This window comes from Mustela nigripes, chromosome 5, assembly GCF_022355385.1.
Source record: "Mustela nigripes isolate SB6536 chromosome 5, MUSNIG.SB6536, whole genome shotgun sequence".
NCBI classification, from domain to species: Eukaryota; Metazoa; Chordata; class Mammalia; order Carnivora; family Mustelidae; genus Mustela; species Mustela nigripes.
In genome coordinates, this window is record NC_081561.1 from 22,762,223 (window position 1) to 22,788,445 (window position 26,223).

General features: G+C 44.4%; 2 protein-coding genes across 6 annotated transcripts in view; one reads left to right on the forward strand and one right to left on the reverse strand.

Annotated features, from left to right (window-relative positions):
* The window catches only part of MRS2 (magnesium transporter MRS2), a 39,818-nt gene extending 15,618 nt beyond the window's left edge, over window positions 1-24,200 (forward strand). For both annotated transcript variants that reach the window (XM_059399551.1, XM_059399552.1), the window contains exons 5-11: window positions 9,108-9,281; window positions 10,903-11,033; window positions 11,895-12,011; window positions 13,501-13,653; window positions 13,881-13,998; window positions 21,400-21,513; window positions 22,006-24,200. In XM_059399551.1, coding sequence (XP_059255534.1) covers window positions 9,108-9,281; window positions 10,903-11,033; window positions 11,895-12,011; window positions 13,501-13,653; window positions 13,881-13,998; window positions 21,400-21,513; window positions 22,006-22,116 — 918 coding nt within the window. In that variant the 3' untranslated portion in view covers window positions 22,117-24,200. The remainder of the gene's footprint in view (window positions 1-9,107; window positions 9,282-10,902; window positions 11,034-11,894; window positions 12,012-13,500; window positions 13,654-13,880; window positions 13,999-21,399; window positions 21,514-22,005) is intronic.
* GPLD1 (glycosylphosphatidylinositol specific phospholipase D1) overlaps window positions 24,056-26,223 on the reverse strand; it is a 56,486-nt gene continuing 54,318 nt past the window's right edge. For all 4 annotated transcript variants that reach the window (XM_059399544.1, XM_059399545.1, XM_059399543.1 and 1 more), the window contains one exon: window positions 24,056-26,028. In XM_059399544.1, coding sequence (XP_059255527.1) covers window positions 25,942-26,028 — 87 coding nt within the window. In that variant the 3' untranslated portion in view covers window positions 24,056-25,941. The remainder of the gene's footprint in view (window positions 26,029-26,223) is intronic.

Here is a 26,223-nt window from a genome sequence, read left to right on the forward strand (position 1 = left end):
TCTGTCAAATAAATAAATAAATAAATAATCTTAAAAAAAAAAAAAGTCTGGCCAGAGGTTTATCGATCTTATTAATTCTTTCAAAGAACCAGCTTCTAGTTTCATTGATTTGTTCTATTATTTTTTTTTAAGATTTTATTTTTTTATTTGACAGAGATCACAAGTAGGTAGAGAGGCAGGCAGAAAGAGAGAGAGAGAGGAGGAAGCAGGCTCCCTGCTGAGCAGAGAGCCCGATGCAGGGCTCAATCCCAGGACCCTGAGATCATGACCTGAGCTGAAGGCAGAGGCTTAACCCACTGAGCCACCCAGGCGCCCGAGACCTTTCTTGTTTCTTGAGAAAGACTTGTATCACTTTATATTTTCCTCTCATGACTGCCTTTGCTGTGTCCCACAGATTTTGAACCATTGTGTTTTCATTATCATTTGTTTCCGTGAATTTTTTTCAATTTTTCTTTAATTTCCTGGTTGATCCATTCATTCTCTAGAAAGATGCTCTTTAGTCTCCATATATTTGGGTTCTTTCCAAATTTCCTCTTGTGATTGAGTTCTATCTTCAGAGCATTGTGGTCTGAAAATATGCAGGGAATAGTCCCAGTTTAGGTACCGGTTTAGGTACCGGTTGAGACCTAATTTGTGACCCAGGATGTGATCTGTTCTGGAGAATGTTCCATGTGTACTAGAGAAGAATGTGTATTCTATTGCTTTGGGATGGAATGTTCTGAATATATCTGTGATTTCCATCTGGTCCAGTATGTCATTTAAGGCCTCTATTTCCTTGTTAATCTTTTGCTTGGATGATCTGTCCATTTCAATGAGGGGAGCATTAAAGTCCCATACTACTATTGTATTATTGTTGATATGTTTGTTTGATTTTGTTAAGTGGTGTATATAGTTGGGTATTCCCATGTTGGGGCATTGATATTTAAAATTGTTAGCTCTTCTTGTTGGACAGACCCTTTGAGTATGAAAAAGTGTTCCTTCCCCATCTCTTATTACAGTCTTTGGCTTAAAATCTAATTGATCTGATATAAGGATTGCCACACCAGCTTTCTTTTGATGTCCATTAGCATGGTAAATTGTTTTCCACCTCCTCACTTTAAATCTGGAGATGTCTTTGGGTCTAAAATGAGTTTCTTGTAGACAGTATATTGATGGGTTTTGTTTTTTTAATCCATTCTGATACCCTTTGTCTTTTGATTGGAGCATTTAGCCTATTTACATTCAGGGTAACTATTGAGATACATGAATTTAGTGCCATTGTATTGCCTGTAAGGTGACTATTACTGTATATTGTCTCTGTATATATATTAAATATATATATATTTTAGGCTCTCTCTTTGCTTAGAGGACCCCTTTCAATATTTCCTATAGAGCTGGTTTGGTGTTTCCAAATTCTTTCAGTTTTTGTTTGTCCTGGAACCTTTTTATCTCTCCTTCTATTTTCAATGATAGCCTAGCTGGATATAGTATTCTTGGCTGCATGTTCTTGTTTAGTGTTCTGAATATATCATGCCAGTTCTTTCTGGCCTGCCAGGTCTCTCTGGATAAGCCTGCTGCCAATCTCATATTTTTACCATTGTATGTTACAGACTTCTTGTCCCAGGCTGCTTTCAGAATTTTCTCTTTGTTACTAAGACTTGTAAATTTTACTATTAGATGACGGGGTGTAGACCTATTCTTACTGATTTTGAGAGGGGTTCTCTGTGCCTCCCGGATTTTGATGCTTGTTACCTTTGCCATATTAGGGAAATTCTCTACAATCATTCGTTCCAATATACCTTCTGCTCCTTTCTCTCTTTCTTCTTCTTCTGGAATCTCAATTATTCTAATGTTGTTTTGTCTTATGGAATCACTTTATCTCTTGAATTCTCCCTTCGTGGTCCAGTAGTTGTTTGTTTCTCTTTTGCTCAGCTTCTTTATTCTCTGTCATTTGGTCTTCTGTATCCCTTATTCTCTTTTCTGCCTCATTTATCCTAGCAGTAAGAGCACCCATTTTTTACTGCACCTCATTAATAGCTTTTTTTAGTTCCGCTTGGTTAGATTTTAGTTCTTTTATTTCTCCAGAAAGGGTTTCTCTGATATCTTCCATGCCTTTTTCAAGCCCAGGTTGCACCTTGAGAATTGTCATTCTGAACACTAGATCTGACGTATTACCAGGGTCCCTATTGACGAGGTCCCTAGCCATCAGTACTGCCTCTTATTCTTTTTTCTGTGGTGAGTTTTTCCCACCTTGTCATTTTATCCAGATAAGAATACATGAAGGAGAGAATAAAATACTGAAAGGGTGACAAAGACCCCAGGAAAATGTGTGTTAACCAAATCAGAAGAGACCACAAATCATGGGGATGAAGAAAGGGGTAAAAAGAAGTTTGGAATAAAAAGAAAAAGGAAAAAGAAAGAAAAGAAAAGAAAATGTATATATTAGATAGGTGAATAGAACAGAGCCACCCACTTAATCTGGGGAGCATTTGGTCTCTTAGAAGAAACTACTCCCCATAATTTTAAAGAAAAAACTTTTATACACACACACACACACACACACACATGCACACGCAAAAGGGTAAATGCGATGAAGGGATGGAATATGACTATAAAGATGAAAATTTTAGGGGTGCCTGGGTGGCTCAGTGGGTTAAGCCTCTGCCTTCAGCTTTGGTCATGATCTCAAGATCCTGGGATCGTGCCCCGCATCAGGCTCTCTGCTGATCGGGGAACCTGTTTCTCCCTCTCCCTCTGTCTGCCTCTCTGCCTACTTGTGATCTCTCTCTCTGTGTCAAATAAATAAAATCTTTAAAAAATAGTAATAATAATTTTTTTAAAAAAATTCTAAAAAAGGAGTTGATAAGTTGGTTGGGAAAAGAAAGAAAAAAAGTGGAGAGAATTTGCTCAGGCTGGAGACTAGAACAAAGCCCTGTGCTAGGTTTAGGGGTATATTTTGATCTATTAGAAGTTGTATCCCAGGGGTGCCTGAGTGGCTCAGTGGGTTAATCCTCTGCCTTCAGCTCAGGTCATGATCTCAGGGTCCTGGGATAGAGTCCTGCATTGGGCTCTGTGCTTAGAGGGGAGCCTGCTTCCCCCTCTATCTCCTCCTGCCTCTCTGCCTACTAGTGATCTCCCTTTCTCTGTCAAATAAATAAAAAAATAAAATCTTAAAAAAAAAATATCCCAAACTTTTTTTAGAAGAAAAAGCCCTATGTGTATACAAAAAATAATTTAGATACAATGAAGGATAAAATCTTACTATAATAATGAAAGTTCAAAAATATTTTTTAATGACAGATATTATTAAGATAAACTAGTTAAAAAATGTTAAAAGAGGAAAGAGTAAAAGTTTAAAAAATTAGAATTTAAAAATTTTTAAAAATTAATTAACTATGCAAGACTAAAGAACCATGGGGAGAAAGCCATAAATTCCATGCTTGGCTTCCTCCTCCTCTGGAATTCCACTGTTCTCCTTGATGAGTGAACTTGGTCTTGGCTGGATTTCTTGCTGATCTTCTGGGGGAGGGGCCTGTTGTAGTGATTCTCAAGTGTCTTTGTCCGAGGCAGAATTGCACCACCTTTGCCAGGGACGGCGCTAAGTAATCTGCTTGGTTTCAATTTCAGGAGCTTTTGTTCCCTGAATGCTTTCCATAGAGTTCCCAAGGATGGGAATGAAAATGGTGGCCTCCCAGTCTCTGGCCCGGAGGAGCTGAGAGCTCGGGGCCCCACTCCTGAGTGCACCCTTAGAGCAAAGCGCTCAATCACTCCTGTCTCCCTGGCCTCCGGCCACACTCCGAGCTCACCCAGCCTGTGACCAAGTGTCTCTGTCTCTGGCATACAGCCCTGCCTGGAGTCTCCAAACCCAGCAGATCACTGCTGCTCTTCCAGGGGGGTGTCCCCAATCTGCCACTTGTGGGGTCTCTGCTCAGAGCAGTAGCGTGACTGTGCCATGGATCACAGTTTAAGGTACCCTGAGTTGAGCGCCCACTCCTTGGCTCCATCTCTGTAGCCGGCTTCCCTGCTCTAATACCTGCAAGCTCTGTGACACTCAGGCACCCCCGATCCTTCTGTGGCCCCGCAAGACCTGAGACCACACTGTCCCCACATGGGCTCCACCCTGGCCTAGTCTCTGGAGCGTTGTCCCTCAGTGGAGCAGACTTTTTTTTTTAATTTCTTTATTTTTTTTATAAACATATAATGTATTTTTAGCCCTAGGGGTACAGGTCTGTGAATTGCCAGGTTTACACACTTCACAGCACTCACCACAGCACACACCCCCCGCAACGTCCATAACCCCGCCACCCCCCCCCCCCCCCCCCCCCCCCCCCCCCCCCCCCCCCCCCCCCAGCAACCCTGTTTGTTCTGCAAGATTAAGAATCTCTTATGGTTTGTCTCCCTCCCAATCCCATCTTGTTTCATTTATTCTTTTCCTACACCCCCTGCCCCCCCGCCAAGCCCTCCACGTTGCATCTCCACTTCCTCATATCAGGGAGATCATATGGTAGTTGTCTTTCTAGTGGAGCAGACTTTTAAAAGTTCTGATTTTGTGCGCCGTTGCTCTGCCACTTGCTCGGAGCCGGCCCCTCCCCCTGCAGTCTATCTTCCCATCACTTTGGATTCACTTCTCTGCAGGTCCTACCTTTCAGAAAGTGGTCAATTGTCTGTTTCCGGAATTGCTGCTTTTCTTTTCTTCCATCTCCTGTTGGATTTTTAGGTGTTCGGAATCTAGTCTTTGTTTTAAAGTCGTTTTGTCCCATATAAGTTATTGCTACTCTGGCTTTCTTTTCCATTTGCATAAAAGATGCTTCTCCATCCCCTCACTTTCAGTCTGTGTCTAGGTCTAAAATGAGTCTCTTGTAAGCAGCCAATAGATCTTTTTTTTTTTTTAATCTAATAACCTATGTCTTTTTATTAGAATGTTTAGTCCACTTACATTCAAAGTAATTTGGAAGAAATGTACTTATGCCACTTTATTACTTGTTTTGAGGTTGTTTCTCAGGATTTTCTCTGATCCTTGTCTTTTTTCATAGTTTGCTGGGTGTCTTTAGTGATATACTTGGAGTCCTCTCTTTATTTTTTTTTTTACATATCTATAATTGGTTTTGATATGTGGTCATCATTATGTTTGTACATAACGTCTTATACCTATTGCAGTCTTTATGAAGTTGATAGTCATTTAAGTTTGGAACCATTCTCCCTGCACCCCCCAACCTTGATTTAGGTATATGGGATCTTACTTTTCATCCTTTCAATTTGTGAGTTCCTTGACTGATTTTTTTTTTTACACATATGTTCATTTTTACTGCTTTTGTGTTTCTAAACTTTATAGTGTCATTTTTATTTAGTCTTTCCTTTTGCACTCAGAGATTCCCCTTTAATATTTTTTACAGGGCTGGTTTATTTGTCATGAACTCCTTTAGTTTTTGTTTCTCTGGGAAACTCTTGCTCTCCTTTTCTGAATGATAGCATTTCTGGATAAAGTATTTTTGGCTTCAGGTTTTCCCCATCTAGAACTTTGAATATATCATGCCACCCCTTTGTCTTGGAAAGTTTCTGCTGAAAAATCTGATAACTTTATGGGGTTTCCTTTGTATGTTACCATCATCTTTGTCTTGCTGCTTTTTATATTTTTTTCTTTATCACTATATTTTGCCATTTTAATTACAATATGTCTTGGTGTGGTTGTGCCTTTGTTGATTTTGTTGGGAGTTCTTTGTATCCTGAATCTGAGTATCTGTTTCATTCCCCAGATTAGGAAAGTTTTCAGCTATTACTTCAGCAAGTAAATTCTCTACTCTCTTTTCTCTGTCTTCTGGGACTCCTACAAGGTGAATGTTATTACATTTGGTAGTCACTGAGTTCCATAAGTGTTCTCCTGATGCATAATTCTTTTTCCTCTTTTTAGTTCAGCTTGATCACATTACTCTGTTTTCTAGGTCATTAACTCATTCCTCTGCTTCTTCCTGGCTTCTCTTCGTTCCGTCAAGCAAAATGTTTCTCATTTCATTTATTGGTCCCTTTATCTCTTTATTATTCTTCATTTCATTAAGGATCTCATGGATATTCTTCACTCTTTTCTCAAGTTCATTGAGTATCCTTTTGATCATCATTTTAAATTTACATCAGGCATATTACTTATATCTGTTTTGCTTAGATCTCTGGCTGTGGCATTGTCCTGTTCTTCCATTTGGGGTAAATTCCTCTGACTTCTCATTTTGTCAGAGTCTCTGTGCCTTATCTCTGCATGTTAGCAAAGTCATTTATTTCTCCTGCTCTTAAAGATAATGGCCTTATGAAAAAGAGGTCCTATAGTGCCCTGAAATATAGTGCCCCCTGTTTCCCAGAGCCTGGCACTTCTGCAAGTATCTCCAGTGTGTGCTGGCAGAGCTCTGCTGTTGTGTCCTGGCCACTTTATCCTTCAGGCCAGTCATCTAGAGAGGCTTTCTTTGCCTGTTGTGGACAGTGTTTAGTCTCTGGCCTGAATGTGGCACATTTTAACTAGGTATGCTCTGGTCTGCTTGTGAAATGAGAGCTCTTGCCACTGCCATGGAAACCAGGGCCTTGTAAAACTCCTGGGTCAGGAAATGCGGGATGAGCAGGGGTTGGGGTTGGTCTTCTGAGGTAGGGAGCCTGCTGTGCTGGGAGTGAGAAAGGCAGGACTGAGATGACCGTTCCTCCAGCGTGTGGCGTGGTGAGACTTGGTGTAAGCAAGTTAGGTAATGAGGGTTGCTGCTAGGCTGGTTTCTGCAGGCAGCTCAGTGTTTCTGCTGAGGGGCAGGGGAGAGAAGTGGTGTCTATCTGTTCCTTTGTCCCTTGAGTGGTCTCTCCATGAATGCTACCTCTCTGGGGCACTTTCCAAGATGAGCAGCTAACATTTCCCCACTGTGCGCCCCAGGTGCTGTTCAGATTGCTGCTTGCCCTGCCGTTTCTCCAGGAGCTGCCCTACTGTCCTCTGTGTTCCAAGCATGCTGACCTTTAAAAAACCCCAGGCTTTAACTCACAAAATTCAGGCTTTCCTGCTTTTCAAACCACTTGAAAATTGAAAATTGCTGTGGAATTTGTTTTCCCCATGCGTCTCGTGCTAGTTTGCCTCTTGTCCTTCCCCAAGACCATGGCTCCCTCCCCACCACAGCAGGCACAAATTGCATCTCCATACTTCCTGTCTTCTTTTTTGTGGTCTCGCCTCTCCTTTAGTTGTGGAGTTTGATCTGCCAGCCATCAGATTAATTTCTGGGGTATTTAGGATGGTCTCATAGTTACCTAAGTTGTACTGGTGGGAGGAGGCAAGCCTAGTGTCCTACTCCACCACCATCTTTTCCTCCCACCAACAGCATTTTTCACAAAACTAGAACAATATTCTAAAAGTTGTATGGAACCACAAAAGACCCCAAATAGCCAAAGCAGTCTTAAAAAAGAAGAACAAAGCTGGTGGCATCACAATCCCAGATTTTAAGATCTATTGCAAAGCTGTAGTAGTCAAAATAGTTTGGGAATTATACAAAATAGACATACAGATCAGAAATAGAATAGAAAACCCAGAAACAAACCCATGTTTATATGGTCAATTAATCTTGACAATAGGCAAGAATATGCAATGGGAAAAAGGCAGTCTCTTCAATAAATGGTGCTGGGAAAACTGGACAGCCTCATCCCAAAGAATGAAACTGGGTCACTTTTTTATACCATACACAAAAATAAACTTAAAATGGATTAAGACCTAAATGTGAGACCTGAAACCATAAAAATCCTAGACGAGAGCACAGGCAGAAATAAACTCTTCATTCTAGAGATCAGACAGATGATTACCAGAGGAGAGGTGGGGACGGGAGGGGGGAAACAGGTGATGGGCATGAAGGGGAGCACTTGTGATGAGCATTGAGTGATGTATGAGGTGTTGAATCACCGTATTGTACCCCTGAAACTGACACAACACTCTGTGAAGTATATTGGAATTAAAATATTTTTTTTTATTTCCCCTCATCATTTTTTAAAAAATTATCTCTTTGATGAATGGAGAAGTGTGTGATAAAGCAAATTTAGAGGAATGTTATTTGTACAGTCTTAATGATATGTTTATAGGTGTTCACTGGGTAATTATTCAACTTCTGTGTTTTAAAAATTTTCATAATATCTTGTGGAAAAATGTGAATAATTTCTAATTTTTATATCACTAATACAGTGGCCACAGGCTACTCTTCTAACTTAAATAATGCCAGTCTTTAGTATAAATTTCTAATTTCTTGCTCTCTAAATTAGAGTACTAAGGCTATGTTTTGTCTTTATAATTTCAGATTAGCTTAATATGTTTTGGTGACAGTTTAAAAAGGCCACTTTTACATTTCAGCCAAAGTAATCATGATTAAACTAAATCTTTTCTAAAAGTCTATCAAATATATGGCTTAAGAATACCTTATCTTGGGACATCTGGGTGGCTCAGTCAGTTAAGCAGCTGCCTTCAGCTCAAGTCAAGATCCCAGGATCCTGGGATTGAGCCCCGCATTGGGCTCCCCAATCAGCGAAGAGCCTGCTTCTCCCTCTCCCTCTGCCTGCTGCTCTGCCTACTTGTGCTCTCTAATAAATAAATAAATAAAATCTTAAGAAAAAAGAATACCTTGTCTTATTTTCTTTGTTCCCTCTTATTCTCCTGATTATCCTGGGTATCTCTTGATATCCTGGAAGTCTTGATTTGTAGTCTTGATATATAGTTGTGTTGAGAGTGAGGTAGAAGTACATATATTTTAGGCTTCCTTTCTTTTAAAAATATCTGTTTTTCTTTTTCTTTCTTTTCTTTTTTTTTTTTTTTTATAAGATTTTATTTGACAGACAGAGATCACAAGTAGGCAGAGAGAGAGAGGAGGAAGCAGGCTCCCCACTGAGCAGAGAGCCCAATTCGGGGCTTGATCCCAGGACCCTGGGATCATGACCTGAGCCGAAGGCAGAGGCTTTAACCTACTGAGCCACCCAGGTGCCCCTCTTTTTTCTTTTAATAGTGATTTGGTTTAGGGTTAATCCAGAACCTAATCCAAATAGGGTTAATCCAAATCCTATTTTATGAATGTTATTCTTTCCCTTATATGCATGTAAGTGTGCATGTCTGTACCTATGTATAATTTTTTTTTTTACAGTACTTGAAAGCTGTGATAACTCCAGAGTGTCTTCTGATATTAGATTATCGTAATTTAAATTTAGAGCAATGGCTCTTCCGGGAACTCCCTTCTCAGTTGGCTGGAGAAGGACAACTTGTCACATACCCTTTACCTTTTGAGTTTAGGGCTATAGAAGCACTCCTACAATATTGGGTAAGCCTATTTTTATTTTGCTTCTTAAATTTTTTCTTGTTTTAAAATACTACTGAGTAGGAAGACAAGTGGTATTGTTTCAATGACATCATTCCTAACCACACCCTGCCTCTGAACGAAAAGGGTCCTGTGTGGAGAAAGTACTTAATTCTTAAGCTGTACTATCCAATCAAATAGATCTGAGGTCTCTAGGGACAGTTTATAGAGTTTCTTTGAGAGTCCTATTATGACATTCAGTTAAGCACATTTTAAGTTGGCCATCCTTTGTATAATTTTGATAATTATATTTGAGGGGTGATAATTCAAAATACTTAACATCATATCAAAAAAGTTTTAAATATTCTCTATTATTCTGCAACTAAAGTGTATATTGTAAAACTGCATACATCCGGTGAACAGAGCTCAAATCATTCTCCTACTTTCCCCGTCACTCTGGTTGGTGGGTACCGTCCTTGGAGGCTGCTGCACGATGCCACGGTTTGAGACCTACTGTGACATAGGAACCAGGGAGAATTTTTCCAATGATTCCCCTATTATGTAGGTCATTCCTGGGTGTCTAGGGACCCTATCAGGTCCCAAACAACAGTGGTCACTGCCCTCCTGGCCCCACAAATGGTTCATTGTCTTTTCTTATCCCCCAGTGGCCAGTGCAGTGCTGTTCAGGAGCTGGCTGCCTGCAGCGGTGGGTCTAGAGCGCGCTGAGTGGAGGGAGGGAGGGAGAGAGGGAGCGAGGGAGGCGAAGAGACGTGCAGGGGTGAGACTGGATGGACCCGGACCCTTCTCCTTTGTCTCCTCTGCTGTACCGAGGGAGTAGGAAATGGCTACATCCCCTACTCGCTCAGGTTCGTGAGGCAGGAGCGCTGGCTAGTACCAGCCCAGGAGATAGATGGTGACCGGCTGGGGCACGGTTACCAGACAGGGAGAATGCAGGGGAGGGAAAGGAGACGGTGCAGCCAGGGGTGAGTGGCGGGCTACGTGGGCTGAGCTCTCAGGAGCTCAGGCTGAGATAAGTAGTGCGTGCTGGCTTTTATGCCATTCGTTTATTTTACTAATTAACTGCTTAATTCTGTTATGCTGTTTGCCAGCTGGTACGGGAATATTTCAATATTTTAACAACAGGTATAGCCTGTATCAATGCTTTCCTGCTGAATGCCTGAACAATAAATAGTATACTTTTGACTTGACACTGGTTTATTTTTCAAGTCCCAAGTTATGTGTTGGGTTTTGGAAGAATCTTTTTCATGGGAATTTTGAACTGTGTTCTGTGTACGAAGAACGTGGGTATTGTTTACCAAATGCAAAGTATGTGTTTTAACATAAATGGCAGGTTTTAATCAGCCTTGCATTCCTTTCATTATAAATGTTTGTGGGGGAAGACTCTTAGGAGAGTTAATTCCCTATCAACCAAATGCAAGCCTGGTAACATGCATGGTTATCTTTTAACCTGGTAGATCTAGGTTATGAATCATTTGAAATGGGCATTCTAGCAGTGACCATGTTCTGAAACGTTACCAGCCTGCCAAGCTATTACAGATTTCTGTGTTTAATCAGAGGATTCACTGATCCTGAGTATTCTAAGAAGATTGTTTTGATTCTTATGAAAGGTCATGTTGTTATCTAGATCAGCACTCTTCAGGGGAAACTTAGCATTTTGCAGCCACTGATCCTTGAGACATTGGAAGCTTTAGTGGATCCCAAACATTCTTCTGTAGACAGAAGCAAATTGCACATCTTACTACAAAATGGCAAAAGGTAAATATGGGTGATCTATGTATTTGGGAGGTAGACAAAAATATCTTAAGCTTCTCTTTCAGTAGTCCTAATAGAAAATGTATAGCATTAATTCAGATACAAAATCAGTGTGATTATTCCCTGTTTTGAAAAATACCAACTAGGGGCGCCTGGGTGGCTCAGTGGGTTAAAGCCTCTGCCTTTGGCTCAGGTCATGATCCCGGGGTCTTGGGATTGAGCCCCGCGTGGGGCTCTCTGCTCGGCGGAGAGCCTGCTTCCTCCCACCCCCTGCTTGCCTCTCTGTCTGCTTGTGATTTCTGTCTGTCAAATAAATAAATTAAAAAAAAAAAACCAACTAGTAGGTGCGGCTGGGTGGCTCAGTGGGTTAAAGCCTCTGCCTTCAGCTCGGGTCCTGACCAGCCCCACATTGAGCTCTCTGCTCAGCGGGGAGCTTGCTTCCTCTTCTCTCTGGCTGCCTATCTGCCTACTTGTAATCTCTGTCTGTCAAATAAATAAATCTTTAAAAAAAATAAAAAATAAATACCGACTAGTTTTGCTAATGGTAATGGTTTTCTTTCTGTGCCTTGAAGTCGGAAGGTAGCCTCGGTGAGAAGTTGAGCTAAAAAGGGCACATAGACTTATGATTGTGGAAAAGCTGTTTTTGCATGAAATGTTATATCAGGGTCTTTAATTTATTTCTGGATGGAAATTGATTCTTGATGTGCATGGTGGATATCAAAAATTTATTTTACAAGTCGGTGTTTACCATTAATGTATAAGTGGGTCTACTTGATAAGATACTTTAAAAAGGTACGTTTTTTAATAGGGAAAAGTGTTTATAAGTTAATGTTATTGATCATTTCTATACAACTACTCTTATAGTCTGTCAGAGTTAGAAACAGATATTAAAATTTTCAAAGAATCCATGTTGGAGATTTTGGATGAAGAGGAGTTGTTGGAGGAGCTCTGTCTCACGAAGTGGAGTGACCCACAAGTCTTGTAAGTCTGGAGTCCTGCTTTGTCACCGGTCTTGTTAGGATCAGTCTTCTGTCTTCTTCAGGATGGTTCTTCTTAGAGACGTAACATTTTCTCCAGAGTAGAGAATACAGGCACTTTTTATCCTCAGTTGTTTCACTATTTCCCTATATGCATGTTTAGTGTAATGAGGATATATTGAATGTCCGCTGTGTACATAGCACTGCACTGGGCTGTGATGAACACAAACACATCATTACCTTTATCTTCAAGGGCCTGACCCCCAGAGTGGCTGACACATCTTCCCGAATAACTTGGCCTGGGGAGTACGGTGGAAGAGAGGGAAAGATACTCACATGGGGCAGGGAAAGAGGGGTAAAGGGAGACAGGACACGAACATATATTCTGGAACTTGGATCTGATCTAGAAAAGGCTCATCTTAGGGGCGCCTGGGGGGCTCAGTGGGTTAAGCCTCTGCCTTTGGCTCAGGTCATGATCTCAGGGTCCTGGGATGGAGCCCCACATCGGGCTCTCTGCTCAGCAGGGAGCCTGCTTTCCCACCCCTGCCACCACGCTCTGCCTGTCTCTCTGCCTACTTGTGATCTCTGTCTCTCTCTCTCTCTCTCTCTGTCAAATAAATAAATAAATAATCGTTAAAAAAAAAAAAAAGGACCATCTTAGAAAACTTTATCTCTTACAGAATTAGAAATTATTTATTCTTATGCATATCAAGTTAAATGTTTATTTTTTAAGTACTCAGAATATTTCATTTTTATTCTTTGTAGACAAATATTAGACACCTCTGTAATGTATACAGTTTCACCACAACATGTACAGATTTTTTTAAGCATTTTGGGAAATTATTTATCTGTATTCTAATAAGGAAAAATTAAGACTATAAGGGCTGTTATATAGCAGATACAGTAGCAGAAACTTGAACACATTTGTAACTCTTGTTTGCTTTATTAGGCCAATCTGTGTCTAATGCGCTCTATGATATAACTCTTTCACAGAGCACTTCAGTCCCACTAACTCTCCTTGGTAGGGGCTGGGGTATGAGTAAAGGGGTACAAAGTGACTATTAACATCACTCAAGAACATATTTCTCCATATATGAAAATAACATTATGTATCTGCCTTGGAAAGGAAAAGCTTTTTATTTTGTTTTTAGTTTGTTTTGCCTTATTTTCACTAATCTGCACTCATTCATCAGCATTTACACATTCTGAATTTTCCTTTGTCTGGTAGTGCGTATGTGCATGAGAATCCCTTGACCTGGGGCCCAAGTACAGTGAGCCCAGGCCTGCGGGCTGGCACCTGCACCCTCGGCTTACTCTTCATAGTGTTTAGGATCACTTGATAAAGCCACTCGCTGATTGAGCTCAGTCACAGTAAGAAAAAACCAAGGCCACTTTTTCATTCATAGTTGAGTATTATATACGGATTCGGAAAGTTTTTGGTACCAAATGGGTGATGCCTGTGTTGTGCTAATTATGTTCACCCTTAATTGCAGTGAAAAGAGCAGTGCTGGAATTGACCATGCAGAAGAGATGGAGTTGCTCTTGGAAAACTACTACCGGTTGGCCGAGGATCTCTCCAATGCAACGCGGGAACTCAGAGTATTGATCGATGATTCTCAAAGTATCATATTCATCAATCTGGACAGGTGAGAAAGCATCCTGTAGAACAACCAAAGGAATTCTAAAGTGATGAATGTTTTAAGAAAACTGTCATTTTGGGAGGAGTTATACCATTATTATCATGTATAAATGCTACATAGAAAGATGTCCTTTTCTAAAGGTGTAGATTTAATGTATGTGGTTTTAATAAATGATTTCATGAATTTCCTGTGTGTAGTTAGTGGGCCCTTCTGATGTAAGCTGTTCTCTCCAGCCACCGGAATGTGATGATGAGGTTGAACCTACAGCTGACCATGGGAACCTTCTCTCTTTCTCTCTTTGGACTAATGGGAGTTGCTTTTGGAATGAATTTGGAATCTTCCCTTGAAGAGGTGAGACTATTATTTCAGGATCTAGGGATTATTTTTGTTTTGAAGATCATTTTTTTTTAAAATGGGTTTGACTGGCTAGCTCAGTCAACTCTCGGTCTTGGGGCTGTGGGTTCGAGCCTCACATTGGAAGTAGAGATTGCTTAAAAATAAAATCTTTTTTTTAAAATTGGATTTTAAAAAAGAGTCTTAACATATATACATCCCTAATTAATTAAAATGTTTAATTCATTCAAAATTCAGGCAGTACTTTTAGACCCTGTTGTAACACAAGTATAACTATAGCCATGGTTACCTCATGTTTCTCAGAAAATGGAATCACACATAGAAAAGGTTTGACAAAACCGTATTACACGGTGAAGGAATGCTCTTTGGAGGGTCACACCATCAAAGAGACTGCTCTTCCAGGACCGCGCCGTGAGGCTCTGGTGATGCGGGATCATGGGATGAAGTGCTGCTCCTGCAAGATTGCACCACGAGGCTCTGGTGATGCGGGATCTTAGGAAGAGTTGGTGCTCCCCCAGGATCGTGTTGTGAGGCTCTGGTGATGCAGGATCCGTGCAGGATCATAGGACGAGGCGGTGTTCCCGCAGGATCACACCATGAGGCTGTGATGATGTGGGATCACAGAGTGAGGCGGTGCTGTGGCGGTAAGCAGGATCACAGTGAGGCCGCGCTGACGAAAGGCTGCCTCTCTAGTTTTCATGTTCCCGGCATTGGTAGTTTGCTGCTTTATTTGGTGAAATCACAACTGTGAAGATGGACGTGTTATCCCTACTTTATAGATGAGCAGACAGGCTCAGGAAATTGAAGTGATTTGCTCAGGGGCACAGTGCTAGAAAATCACGGTTGTGATCTGAGCCCAAGACTTGCACTCTCCACTTTGCTGCCTTTTCATATTAATATAATGCTAAGGTGCTAGAGTTCTTCCTGTCATTGTAGTGTGGTCTTTCAGAAAATATCTTGCTGTAGGATTTCTAGAAAATAATCTGCACACTACACTGCATTCAGCACACTTGGACTCTGTGTCCTCATTAATCTTTTTTTTTTAATTTTATTTTACTTAAATTTAATTAATAAATAATTAGTTTGAGGTAGAGGTCAGTGATTCCTCAGTCTTCTGTAACACCCAGTGTCATTGCCTCAGGTGCCCTCCCCCCACCTCCCCTCCAGCAGCCCTCAGTTTGTTTCCTATGACTGAGAGTCTCTTACGGTTTGCCTTCCTCTCTGATTCTTATTTTTATCTTTCCTTCCCCTCCCCTTGATCCTCTGTTTTGTTTGCGAAATCCCACATACGAGTGAAATCATAGGTTATTTGTCTTTCTCTGACTAACTTACGTCTCTTAGCTGAATGTGGCAGGATTTCATTTTTGATGACTGAATAGTATTCCACTGTAGTATTCCATTGTGTCCTCATTCATTTAAAAGATCTGTTCTCTGTCTCTTCAGCTGCCATCCTGGTTGAACCCGTCATCACTGATCAGGACCACTCTTTGCTTCTGGAAAGTGGTCTGTAAAAGCAGCAAACCTCGTGGTCACTTTTCTGTGAAATGATTCACTGATGTTTGCCCTTAAAATAAAGACCCAGACTCCTTTGCCCGCAGGGCTGTCCACGCTGAAGCCAGCCACCTCGCCCTCGCCACGGGTGTCGTGTCGCCTCAGTATTTCCTCCCCCTCGGGCTTCCTCCAGGCCACCAGCTGTCCTCGGCTCCCACCTCTCCTGCCTGGCCAGCTTCTGCTTACCTCTACATCTCGGCTTATGCACCGCTTCCAAGGAGATCGCCAAGCCCCAGTCGGTGTTAGTCATTTTCACGTTCTTTATAAGATGTGAAAGGGAAAATCAGTGCAGTACATTTGTTCCTTCATCTTGTAAACGTGGGTTTTGGTGCCTGCTCTGTAGTGTGCGCTGCTTTCGGCCCCAGGGATGCGGCAGGGAGTGTCTGCCCTCGGGAAGGAGAGGGGCAGACAGACACACAGCACGTTTGGTGGTAAGGGCCATCAAGAGGAAGCCGACGCAGGATGTTGCCAGGAGGTGTGCTAAGGCGCGTCTTAAAGCTGGCGCTCAGCAGTGTCCCGAGGAGGTGGCGCTAGAAAGCGGGACGGTCGGAGGGAGAGTGTTTTCAGCAGAGCGGGGCACACAGGGAGTTACCGGAGCGGGAACGGGCTGCGCTTGTTCAAGGAACAACAAGGGCCGTGGGGGCAGGAGAGGGTGAGCCCGGCAGAGACAGGTGGGGAGCAAGGTCAGAGCAAACGAATGGGAGATGGTGTTGAATTTGTAGAGCCTATGAGGGTTTGCATTTAAGTGTGTTAGGCATCCGTTGGGAGGCTTTTAAGCCCATACGTAGTTACTAGAAAGTTCAGAAGTAACCAAAGCTTCTTGGGCAGCATAAACCAACCCTTGAAATTCTCCAGAGGTAACTTCTAAAGACCTCTGCAGATTCCCAGTGTATGGCTACAGAACTCTTTATACAAGATCAGGTCATTTTTGTTTTCTATATGTACAGTCTACAAACTCACTTTTATACTTTTTTTTCATTTTATAGTTATTTTTTCATTTAATGCCCCCCTTTTTTTTTAAGATTTTATTTGTTTATTTGACAGACAGAGATCACAAGTAGACAGAGAGGCAGAGAGAGAGAGAGGGAAGCAGGCTCCCTGCTGAGCAGAGAGCCCGATGCGGGACTCGATCCCAGGACCCTGAGATCATGACCTGAGCCGAAGGCAGAGGCCCAACCCACTGAGGCACCCAGGCACCCTTAATGCCCATTTTTAAAAGGGATTTTTGGAAATTCCTCTCTGATAGTTCCACGCAGTCCCAGGTGTAGAGCAACCTAGTTATGACGGGAGATGAGTGGTTCGTGGCCAGTTACTGGCTCAGTACAGGGTGATTAGCTCCGGCAGAACAAGATTCGGGTCAGTCCCTCATCAGTTACAAATTACGTGTCTAGATAACCTGAAGAACAGCTCAGACATGTTTACGAAATCCCCAGATGTCAAGGTCTCTGCTACACAGTGGCTACACGGGGTTAGTATTGACAATGATCAACCCAGGATAGGAAAAACTTTTTTTACTTCTTGTTTTAAGATAATTTTAGACCCTTTTAAGAGTAGTCAAAGAATTGCCATGGAGCCTTCACCCATTCTTTTATCACCAACATGTATCACCTTCCCTGTCTCATTCTCTCTCTCTCTTTTTTTTTTAAGATTTTATTTATTAATTTGACAGACCACAAGTAGGCAGAGAGGCAGGCAGAGAGAGAGGAGGAAGCAGGCTCCCTGCTAAGCAGAGAGCCTGATGCGGGGCTCGATCCCAGGACCCTGAGATCATGACCCGAGCTGAATGCAGAAGCTTAACCCGCTGAGCCAGCCAGGCGCCCTCATTCTATCTTTATATACAGCCTCTTTTTCCTAAAACCAGTTGAGAGTAAGCCACAGAGGTGATACCCCTTTACCTCTGGCAACCCAGAAATAAATCCCACTTGACAGTAATGAATGATTGTTTAATGTATTATTGGATTTGATTTGCTAGTATTTTGTTGAGTTTTTTTTGCATCTGTGTTCATCAGAGATATTGGCCTGTAGTTCTCTTTTTCGTAGTGTCTTTGATTTTGGTATTTGGGTGATGCTGGGCTCATAGAATGAATTTATAAGTTTTCTTTCTTTCTTTTTTTTTTTTTAAATAGTTTGAGAGGAACAGATAAAATTTTTCTTTAAAGTTTGGTAGAATTAACCTGCGAAGCAGTCTGGTCCTGACTTTTATTTGTTGAGAGGTTTTTTTTTATTACTGATATAATACCATTGCTGGTAATTGGTCTGTTCAAATTCCCTTATTTCTTCCTGATTCAGTTTTGGGAGGTTATAGGTTTCTAGGAATTCCACTTCTTCCAATTTTTTGGCATATAATTTTCTATAGTATTCTTACAGTCCTTTGTATTTCTGTGATGGTTATTATTTCCTGTTTCATTTCTGATTTTGTTTGACTTGTTTTCTTTTTGATGAGTCTGGCTAAAGGCTTCAGAGTTGTGTTGATTCCACCCCCCCACCCCCCGCAAACAATCAGCTTGTTGTTTCTTGTTGGATCATCTTCTTTATTATTATGAGGTCCTTCTTTGTCTCTTGTCACAGTCTTTGTATGAAGAAGTGTTTTTCCGATGTAAGTATGCTACCCTGGCGCTCTTCTCATGTCCATGTGCCCGATAAATGCTGCTCCGTCCCCTCGCCTTCCATCTGCAGGTGTCCTGAGATCGGAGACGCGTCTCTTTAGCCTCCTGGATCTGGATTTGTTTCCTTTCCCAGATTCTAGAAGTTTTCAGCTATTATTTCTTCACATAAATTTGCTGCCCCTTTTCTCCTTCCGGGATGCCTGGAATGCCGGTGTTCATACGCTTGATGGAGCCACTGCGTTCCCTAAATCTGTTCTTGTCTTGGATCATTTATTTTCCTTTCACCAGCTCAACTGTACTTTCCATGACTGTCCTCCAGGTCACTGGTCTGTTCTTCTGCTTCCTCTAGCTCCTAGTTATTCCAGCTGGTCTATTTTTAATTTCATTCATTGTGTTCTTCATCTCTGAGTGGTCCTTTCTTACCTCCTTGTTAGGACCTTACTGATGTCCTCCACTTTTAAGTCCAGTGAGTATATGATCATTTCTTTTTTTAAGATGTTATTTATTTATTTATTTGACAGAGACACAGTGAGAGAGGGAACACAAGCAGGGGGAGTGGCAGAGGGAGAAGGAAACTCCCCACTGAGCAGGGACTCTGATGTGGGGCTCAATCCCGGGACCCTGAGAGATCATGACCTGAGCTGAAGGCAGACACTTCATGGCTGAGCCGCCCAGGCGCCACTGATGATTAAATTCTCCATTAGGTATATTGCTTATCTCCATTTCACTTAGGTCTCTTATTGTGACCTAAGGAGAACTTCTCCTGTTCTTTGATTTGGGACATAGTCATTTGTCTTCCTCTCGGTGTTTGTGTGTGTGAGCTAGGTCAGCCAGCCGTGTCTCCTGCCCTCGAAGGTGGCTGCATGGGGAAGAGGTCCTGTCTGCCTGCAGGGCGAGGTCCCTGCTCACCAGAACCTGGTGCCTCAGAGCTCTTCTCTCAGTGTACTGCGTGTACCCGCCTCCCCCCGCCCCCGCCAAGTGGCTGGGCCGTGTTTGCCCATGGTTCAGGTGTCCACATGGCTGTTGTTGCCTGCTGTGGGCTGTGTTTACTCCCTGTGACATCAGTGGGTCAGTCTGGAGCCACCCTGGGCTTGAGCTGGGTCAGACCAGGTGTTTGGCAGAGCTGCAGACTGCTTCTCTGCACTGTCCCCCGAGACACTTCCACGGGTGGGCAGGGCCCGCAGTCTGACCAGCTGTCTGCCGCCAGCCCACTGTTGGGGCCACATTCAGTGTGTGCGGTCAGTTCCCCTCTCCCCGGGCAGGGGGTACTTTGGAGTGCTGCCCGCCCCTATGGGGGTAGCTTGCACAGGGCCAGGAGTGGGATGCTTCTTTTGATGGGCTCCTTCTTTGGAGAGGGTGGACGCAACCCCCCTACTGGGTGCGGGAGCCTCAGTGTTAGCAAGGTTTGTTGGGTCTTCTGGGGGCGCAGACCCCGTGCTGGGACGGAGGCCAGCCTGGCTGGAGCACGCAGACGGGAAGCTCCGGTGAGGGTGGGCGCAGGGTAAGCAAACCAGTGGGCGTCGTGCTAGGTCCCCCAGGCACTATGTGTTGGGGGTTGGGGGACAGTGGGGACAGTACCTGCCGGTCCTTTGTTCCTGGAGGAGTGTCTCACGATCTCTGTTTCTCCAGAGCGCTCTCTGAGGTTAGGGAGCCGCCCTCCCGCTGTCTGCCCTAAGTCTTTCCAGATGCTCCTTCTGTGCCGTATCTCCCCAGGCTGTTGTGTTGTCTCTTTAATGGCGGGCACTCTGTTTCCTCTCACCCTCTCTGCTCTCCTAAAGTTCAACCTGCTGCTTTTCTAAACTTCCAGGTTTTAAGTCCTACTGATTGTAAAAACTCACAAAACTCAGCCACTCTGGCTTTCAAAGCCAAATGTTATGGGGACTCAGCTTTCCACGCAGGCTCCCCTGTGCCATAGTGTGGTTCTCTCCCTTCTCTGTGCTGGCGGCTTCCTTCCTTTCATGGGCAGCCCCGCAGTTTCACTGAGCTCCCCACCAGGTCTCTGCCCTGCCCGCCCTCTTTGAGGTGGCCCCTTCTTCATTGCGGAGTCCGTCCTGTCAGTCTCCAGGTCATTGTCTGCGTTACTTACACTGATGTGTTGTCTAGTTGTGCCTGCCTACGAGGTGAGCTTCCGGTCCTCCTGCTGTGCTGTCATCCCACAGTTTGTGTGTGTGTTTGGAATTTCAGGCTAGGTTGGAACTTCTCTTCTAGTTTATCACACTTTGGCATTCTCAGATTTTTCTTCATAGGTGGATTGTAGAACCAGTCTACAGCAAAGACAATAGTAATCTATTGTTCCAAATCTCATTTAAATGTAATTTTTAATAAACTACACCCTCTTTTTGGGTAACTGGAAATGTGTTCACCAAAAATATTGAACTTGTGTTAGCACTTGTCTTCCTGATATAGGTCTAAGTTCCTGGTCCGAAGAGATGGGTTTCTCCTTCACATGGTGTGTGTTGCCCCCAGTGAGAGCTAGAACCGTTTGCGCAACACACCAGCCTGGGCCGGGGAGCTCCCCGTCCCTGGACGTTGGTAGCCAGCAGTGGCATAGCTGGCGTTGGGCTCCCTTTTCGTGGGGGCCTGTGGTTCCGTCTACGGACGCGGGCACATTGCACTGCCGGATAGTACAAGCTTGAAAATGACGGGAAGATGTTTTAGTCACGGGTTCCCAAACTTTCTTGGTTCACGATATGTTTAGTGTCTAGTGTCTTGGGAATTTTTGCATAGGATTACTAGAACCAGAGTTTCTTTTAGGACATCGTTTCTGTGATATTACCTAATAGGTTGTTTATGAAGTAGCTAGGTTCTGTTTTGCAGATGACACTGTGTTTTCCTTGAAATACTCTCGGGTGCTGTGGTGCCCCGGACACCTCTGCTCACAGATCGGGAACTGTGGTTCTAAAAGCATAAAATTCAAATTTGGTTGTATGTGCTCTGTGATTTTAACTATTAAGATGTGTATACATGCAAACGAAGACTGCGAGGAAATTCAAAGTAAAAGTGGTTATGTTTGGCTTATACATGATTTTTAAATGTCGAAGCCCTTTTATGTCTTGTTTTTCTTCTGATTATTCTCTGATTCCCTGGATGCTATCAAGGTTTGTTCTTCGGTCCTTTCTATAGGAAAGAGCTGTAGGAACAACACAAGGCTTCTGTAAGCTCCGGGGCACTCATAGTTGGGGAATTTTACTGCTGAGGAGCCTGACCTTTTGTGACTGAAAGTAACTCTGTTCTCTTTCAGGACCACAGAGTGTTTTGGCTGATTACAGGAATTATGTTTATGGGCAGCGGCCTCATCTGGAGGCGTTTGCTGTCATTCCTGGGACGACAACTAGAAGCTCCTCTACCTCCCGTGGTATGAAGGTCTGGGTTGGCGCAGTGTAGTCGAGGGGCTGATGTCCCATTCTGCGGGCACACCGACTGCCTGGGCTGGCGTCGGCCCCGGCCTTGTGACCCCGAGCAAGTTCTTTCATTCCCGCATCCGTCAGTGAGGCAGTAGCAGCGGCCGGAAAGCACTTACTCCAGGACCGCCCCCGGCACGGTGCCAGCTTTGTCCCCGTGCTCAGTGCATTGCTCTGTGGTGAGCTTTCTGCCTTTAGATGTGGGCAGTTCTGCTGCAGGCTTTGTCATAAGCCAGATTGAAACACAGAAAACATGGTGTCGTCATTAAGAAAAAAGGTTGGCCTTTTCTTTTTCCTTTCCACACCCAGTTTACGCCGGGAACGAACACTTAGGGTACCGGCAGGGGCGTGTAGGCTCCCGTCTGCTAGTTACCTCTCCTTTTACTTGTGGCATTTCTTTTAACACCGACACAGACTAAAACGAGTCCTTGTTCTGCTTTGTTTAGGTGGCCTCTTTACCCAAGAAGTCCCTGCAGGCGGACAGGAGGATGGAAATGAAGCACAGCTTCCGGCCGGACGGGCTCGGCTCAGGCAAGAGCGTCCTGACAAACCGTTAGAGACATCCGCCCTCGAGAGACTGGGTTACTTTTCGCAGTAGTCACGGGAAGCTTCTGGTACTCTTTTATTATTTTCTTTCATAGAGTCAGAGACTTGGGAAAAATCACTAAAATTACAATGCCTGATGATAAAGATACCATGACACTCCGTAATGCTAGAACTTCTGCATTTTCAAAATCGAGGAAAGACGCAAAGGATAGGCTCTGTAAAAGGCCAAAATTCTGTTTTTATAGATGTGATGTGAGGAGAGATTATTGTGTTGATTTTCTGATTTACATGTGTCTCAGGCCAAGCAAAGTCTGAAAACTTGACAAGCCCACTGTGACGAGCTCGGGTAGCGGTAGTTCTTACTAAGGGGATCATGTTTCTGGGAGCTTCCTGACTCTCAGGTGACTGGAAAGGCAGGAAAAAATACGTACTAACCTTAGAACAAACTCTGAAGGTTTGTGCTTTAAACCAATCTTTAACATACTCTATTTTCTTGCCTTTTTTATATAAGGCAAATAAAAAGGAAATGATTAACTAGAATCCATTTAAGCGGATATTAAATCAATATTTAATTCTCTTGACTCCTGAAACAGTTTTTCTCTGCTAAGCTATAGTGGAAACCTTTGGAAGTAATGTTGAAACTGGTTCCATTTTGTTACTGCTTTTTTAGGTCTTGAGGGAGTAGAGTAGATGCCTGAGTAGATGGAGGTGTCCTCTCAGCCACTCCCACCCCCAAAAAAGAAAGCGTATGGAGCCCAGTCAATCTGTGTTCCTACACCTCAGAACTTGACGGGGGGGCTTCTCAAAACCAGAAGCGTGGCCAGAGCTGCTCTGCTACTACAGACGTAATAGTAGTAAAGCCCGTGCGCGGACAGTGTTGGGGTTACCTGATGCCGTTAATAGGGTGGCACAGGAGGAAGTTTGGGAGTCCATTCACCAAGTGGTTCGGTGAAGAGAATAAAAATGCTGTTCCAGTCGCTGATTTGAGCGAGAACAGAGTTGTTAAGTAGTTTCCCTGCTCTCCTGTGTGGTTAGAAGCAGCCACTAGAAGCTGGTATTACGATGACCCAGGCGGGGTTGGTCTCAGCGTGGAGTGGCCCACGTGGCACCTCCCCGTGGGTCAGGGGCACGCTTCACTTTGAGGTGTGGGTGTTGGAGTGAGGCTCTCTCTAGCATCATAGATGTGTGCGATGACTTTCAAAACAAAGGATCTTTGATAGTCTTCTAACGTCATGGGACACTCTGCCATACCTCAGAGCACTGCTGCTGTTCTTGATCTTCGGGAATCACTGGACATAGGTTAGAAATGGGACTTCACTGTGACGGGAAAAACTGCAAGCCCAAGGGGCTGGACTCCAGTCAGGCACAGAAATAGAATTTTGGCCTTTTTCCTTTTGGTGTGACTTAGTTTGTGGACTTGAGTAAAATATTTTTTTCAGGAGTCCTGTTTCCTCTATCAAAGGGAAACGTAACTACCTCTTAAGTCTGATGCAGGGAAGTGATGGGTGGTTTATAAAGTTCTTGAAGGTGGTTAGATCAGGAGGATTTCAAAATGTCACTCGCTCTGCTTTGTGGATGGCAGGATGCTTCTTAGCTAAGAAGTTAGGCGATTTTAAACTGACTTAAAAATGATTGAGCACAAGTGTTTCGTTATGTGACTGAGCAAGCACTCTCAGCCCCTGTTTAACCAGGTCAAGGCATGAGATTCTTACTAGACTGTTTCTGGAAGGCCTCTAAGGAAATGTGGCAGACGATGGCACAGACTGTGAGAAATAACCACCAAATAAAAAGCTGTTGGTCTCGTTATTCCAGGAGTTGTACATAGCTTTATTTTTAGAGCTATAATATTTAATATACTTTAATCTCAGGATTTACTTTCCCTATTTTAGTAATACCTATGGAGGTGGTCTGAGGGATAGTACGGGGACAGGGTATCAGAGATCTGAGCTCATTGCCAGACTTACTCCAAATTCCTATAGGTTTCTCTGTTTCAAAGGCATGAAACCATTTTGATCTTAAAGCAAGTTTTGTAATAGAAAAATTGCAAATACGTACATATGTTTTGATATCTTTGAAATAAAGATCATGGAATTAAGTGCAGAGTTGTGTTAATGAGACTGCAACCCTAGAAGGTATTTCTGTTTGTTGTTGACCATTTCAGAGTCTGTGTTTAGAACTATAGCTAATACTTAGAGTGAAAACGTGACCCACCTATGGGGATAACGCACAGACTCTACAGGCCGGCGTGTACGTCTCTGCCATCCGGGTTGACCTTCAGGAGTAGGAATACCACTTCGCACTTCTGAGTACAGGATTACGCAGGTTAAGTATCCTGGATAAGATCCTGTGTGAGAACCTGGTTTGGTCTGGTGTGTTTAGACACTGAGAGAAGTGTCCGTCCGTGGGTAGGTGACGGCCGTGCGTCAGCACCGGCCCCTCCCTCAGCTGAGGCAGCAGCCCCTGCTCCAGCCTCGGCGGGGAGAGAACAGACTTCTGAGGAGGAAGCCAGCACTCACAGACTTCCCAACGTGTAAGTGAAACTAGTTAAGGAATTCTGGCCCCTAAAAGTAAACTTCAACTAAACATAGTTATTTCACACGAGTTGAGCTACCGCTCATTGTCCCCCAAATGAAACCAAATGGTTTCTCTGCGCCTCGTGCTGTTCCTAGGGACGCAGCGGCTAGCACCTGTGCGTAGGAAGGGCGACAGTCCCCGCCGTGGTCCGGAGGTGCGCTCTGGTATACGCCCGTTGCTCCCGCTCGGCCCTGCCCTTCTGCTCAGCGTTAACTCACAGCGCTGCCTTGATTTCTACTTGGACTCCTCAGCTGGATTCCTGTCTTTGAACCAGTCTCAGCGCTGCCTCTAGGGAAGTTAAAAAGGGATCTGGTCATCAGTTACTTTTCTCTACTGTTAGTGCCAGGAGGAAGAATGGTTCCTCCGTGACGGCTACAGGATCCCTAAGAAGGCCTTCACGTGTTTAGTGAAGCCAGAGCCTGTGGCAGATGCCTTCCCCCCAGTGTCCCCACCTGCAGGCCTGGCCGACGTACGCTCCACCCGTCACCAGTCAGCCCCGGAACCGAGGAAGCCAAGACATGCCTCTCTCTGCTCGCTCTCGCGCGGTGGCCTCCACCCGGAGCTCTGCGGGGCGAGTTTTATGGGCACGGCTTGTGCCAGCCCAGTGCGGCGAGGGCTTCTCTTGGGAGGACACAGAACCAGTGGAGTCACTGGGTTCAGCTGTTAAGAACAGCCGCTTCTACAAAAGCAGGTGAGGGCACTAGCGGGAGGTTTTCGTTTTGGATTAGTCGTTTACTGCGTGGAACCCCGGACACGCCGCAGTTCTCCTAAGGGCCCACTGGCTTCCAGCAGGGGACTGCAGCGGCGAGGCTCTCCCGCACCCGCTGCTGCTCTGCCCGCTCTGCCCTGTGCGCTGGGCTTTCTGTTCCGCTCGGACTGGAATGAGTCACCAACTTTAAAGGACGTTTTAGGAGAAACTGGGACAGATTTTCCTCAGAGCAAGCTCAGTACAGAGAAGCCTTTCTAGGCATCAGCAGCACGCGGGTATGGTGTGGAGAGGGCCGCGGTCGGGCCGCAGGGCTGAGGCCAGGCCAGAGGCTGGCAGTAAGTTTCCGTACCCGGGAAGCAAGGGAGGAAACCTGGGACGGGACACGAGGCAGCAGAGCGTCTGTCGTCGTCCACGGTGTCGTCCCTCCCAGGCCTGTCTCCACTCCAGCAGCCCCACTTCTAGCAGGATCCGCCCCTTTGTCCGCCAGAGCGCTCACCCTGGCGAGGACTCGGCCCAGAGAGGGGACGCAGAGGAGGAAGAGGCGGCGAGGTCTTTACTCGAGGCCGAGGCTGTAGACGTGCAGGGCCCCGGAGAGTCGGGCTCCCAAAGAGCTCCTGCCAGCAGCGACGACCACTTGGTTCTGTAGAGGACACGAGACAGTCTTGTTCATCACGCCCGTGACGTCCCTGCCCAAGTCCAGGCACCTGCTGTGCTCCGGTGGCACAGAGATGGGGGCGTGGGGTAACAGGAGGGTTCAGAGGTGGGGACGGAGGCGGCTCAGGTGCAGGCTGAGTCCCGACCCCGGCCCGGCGCGAACTGGCCCACCACGGGAGGT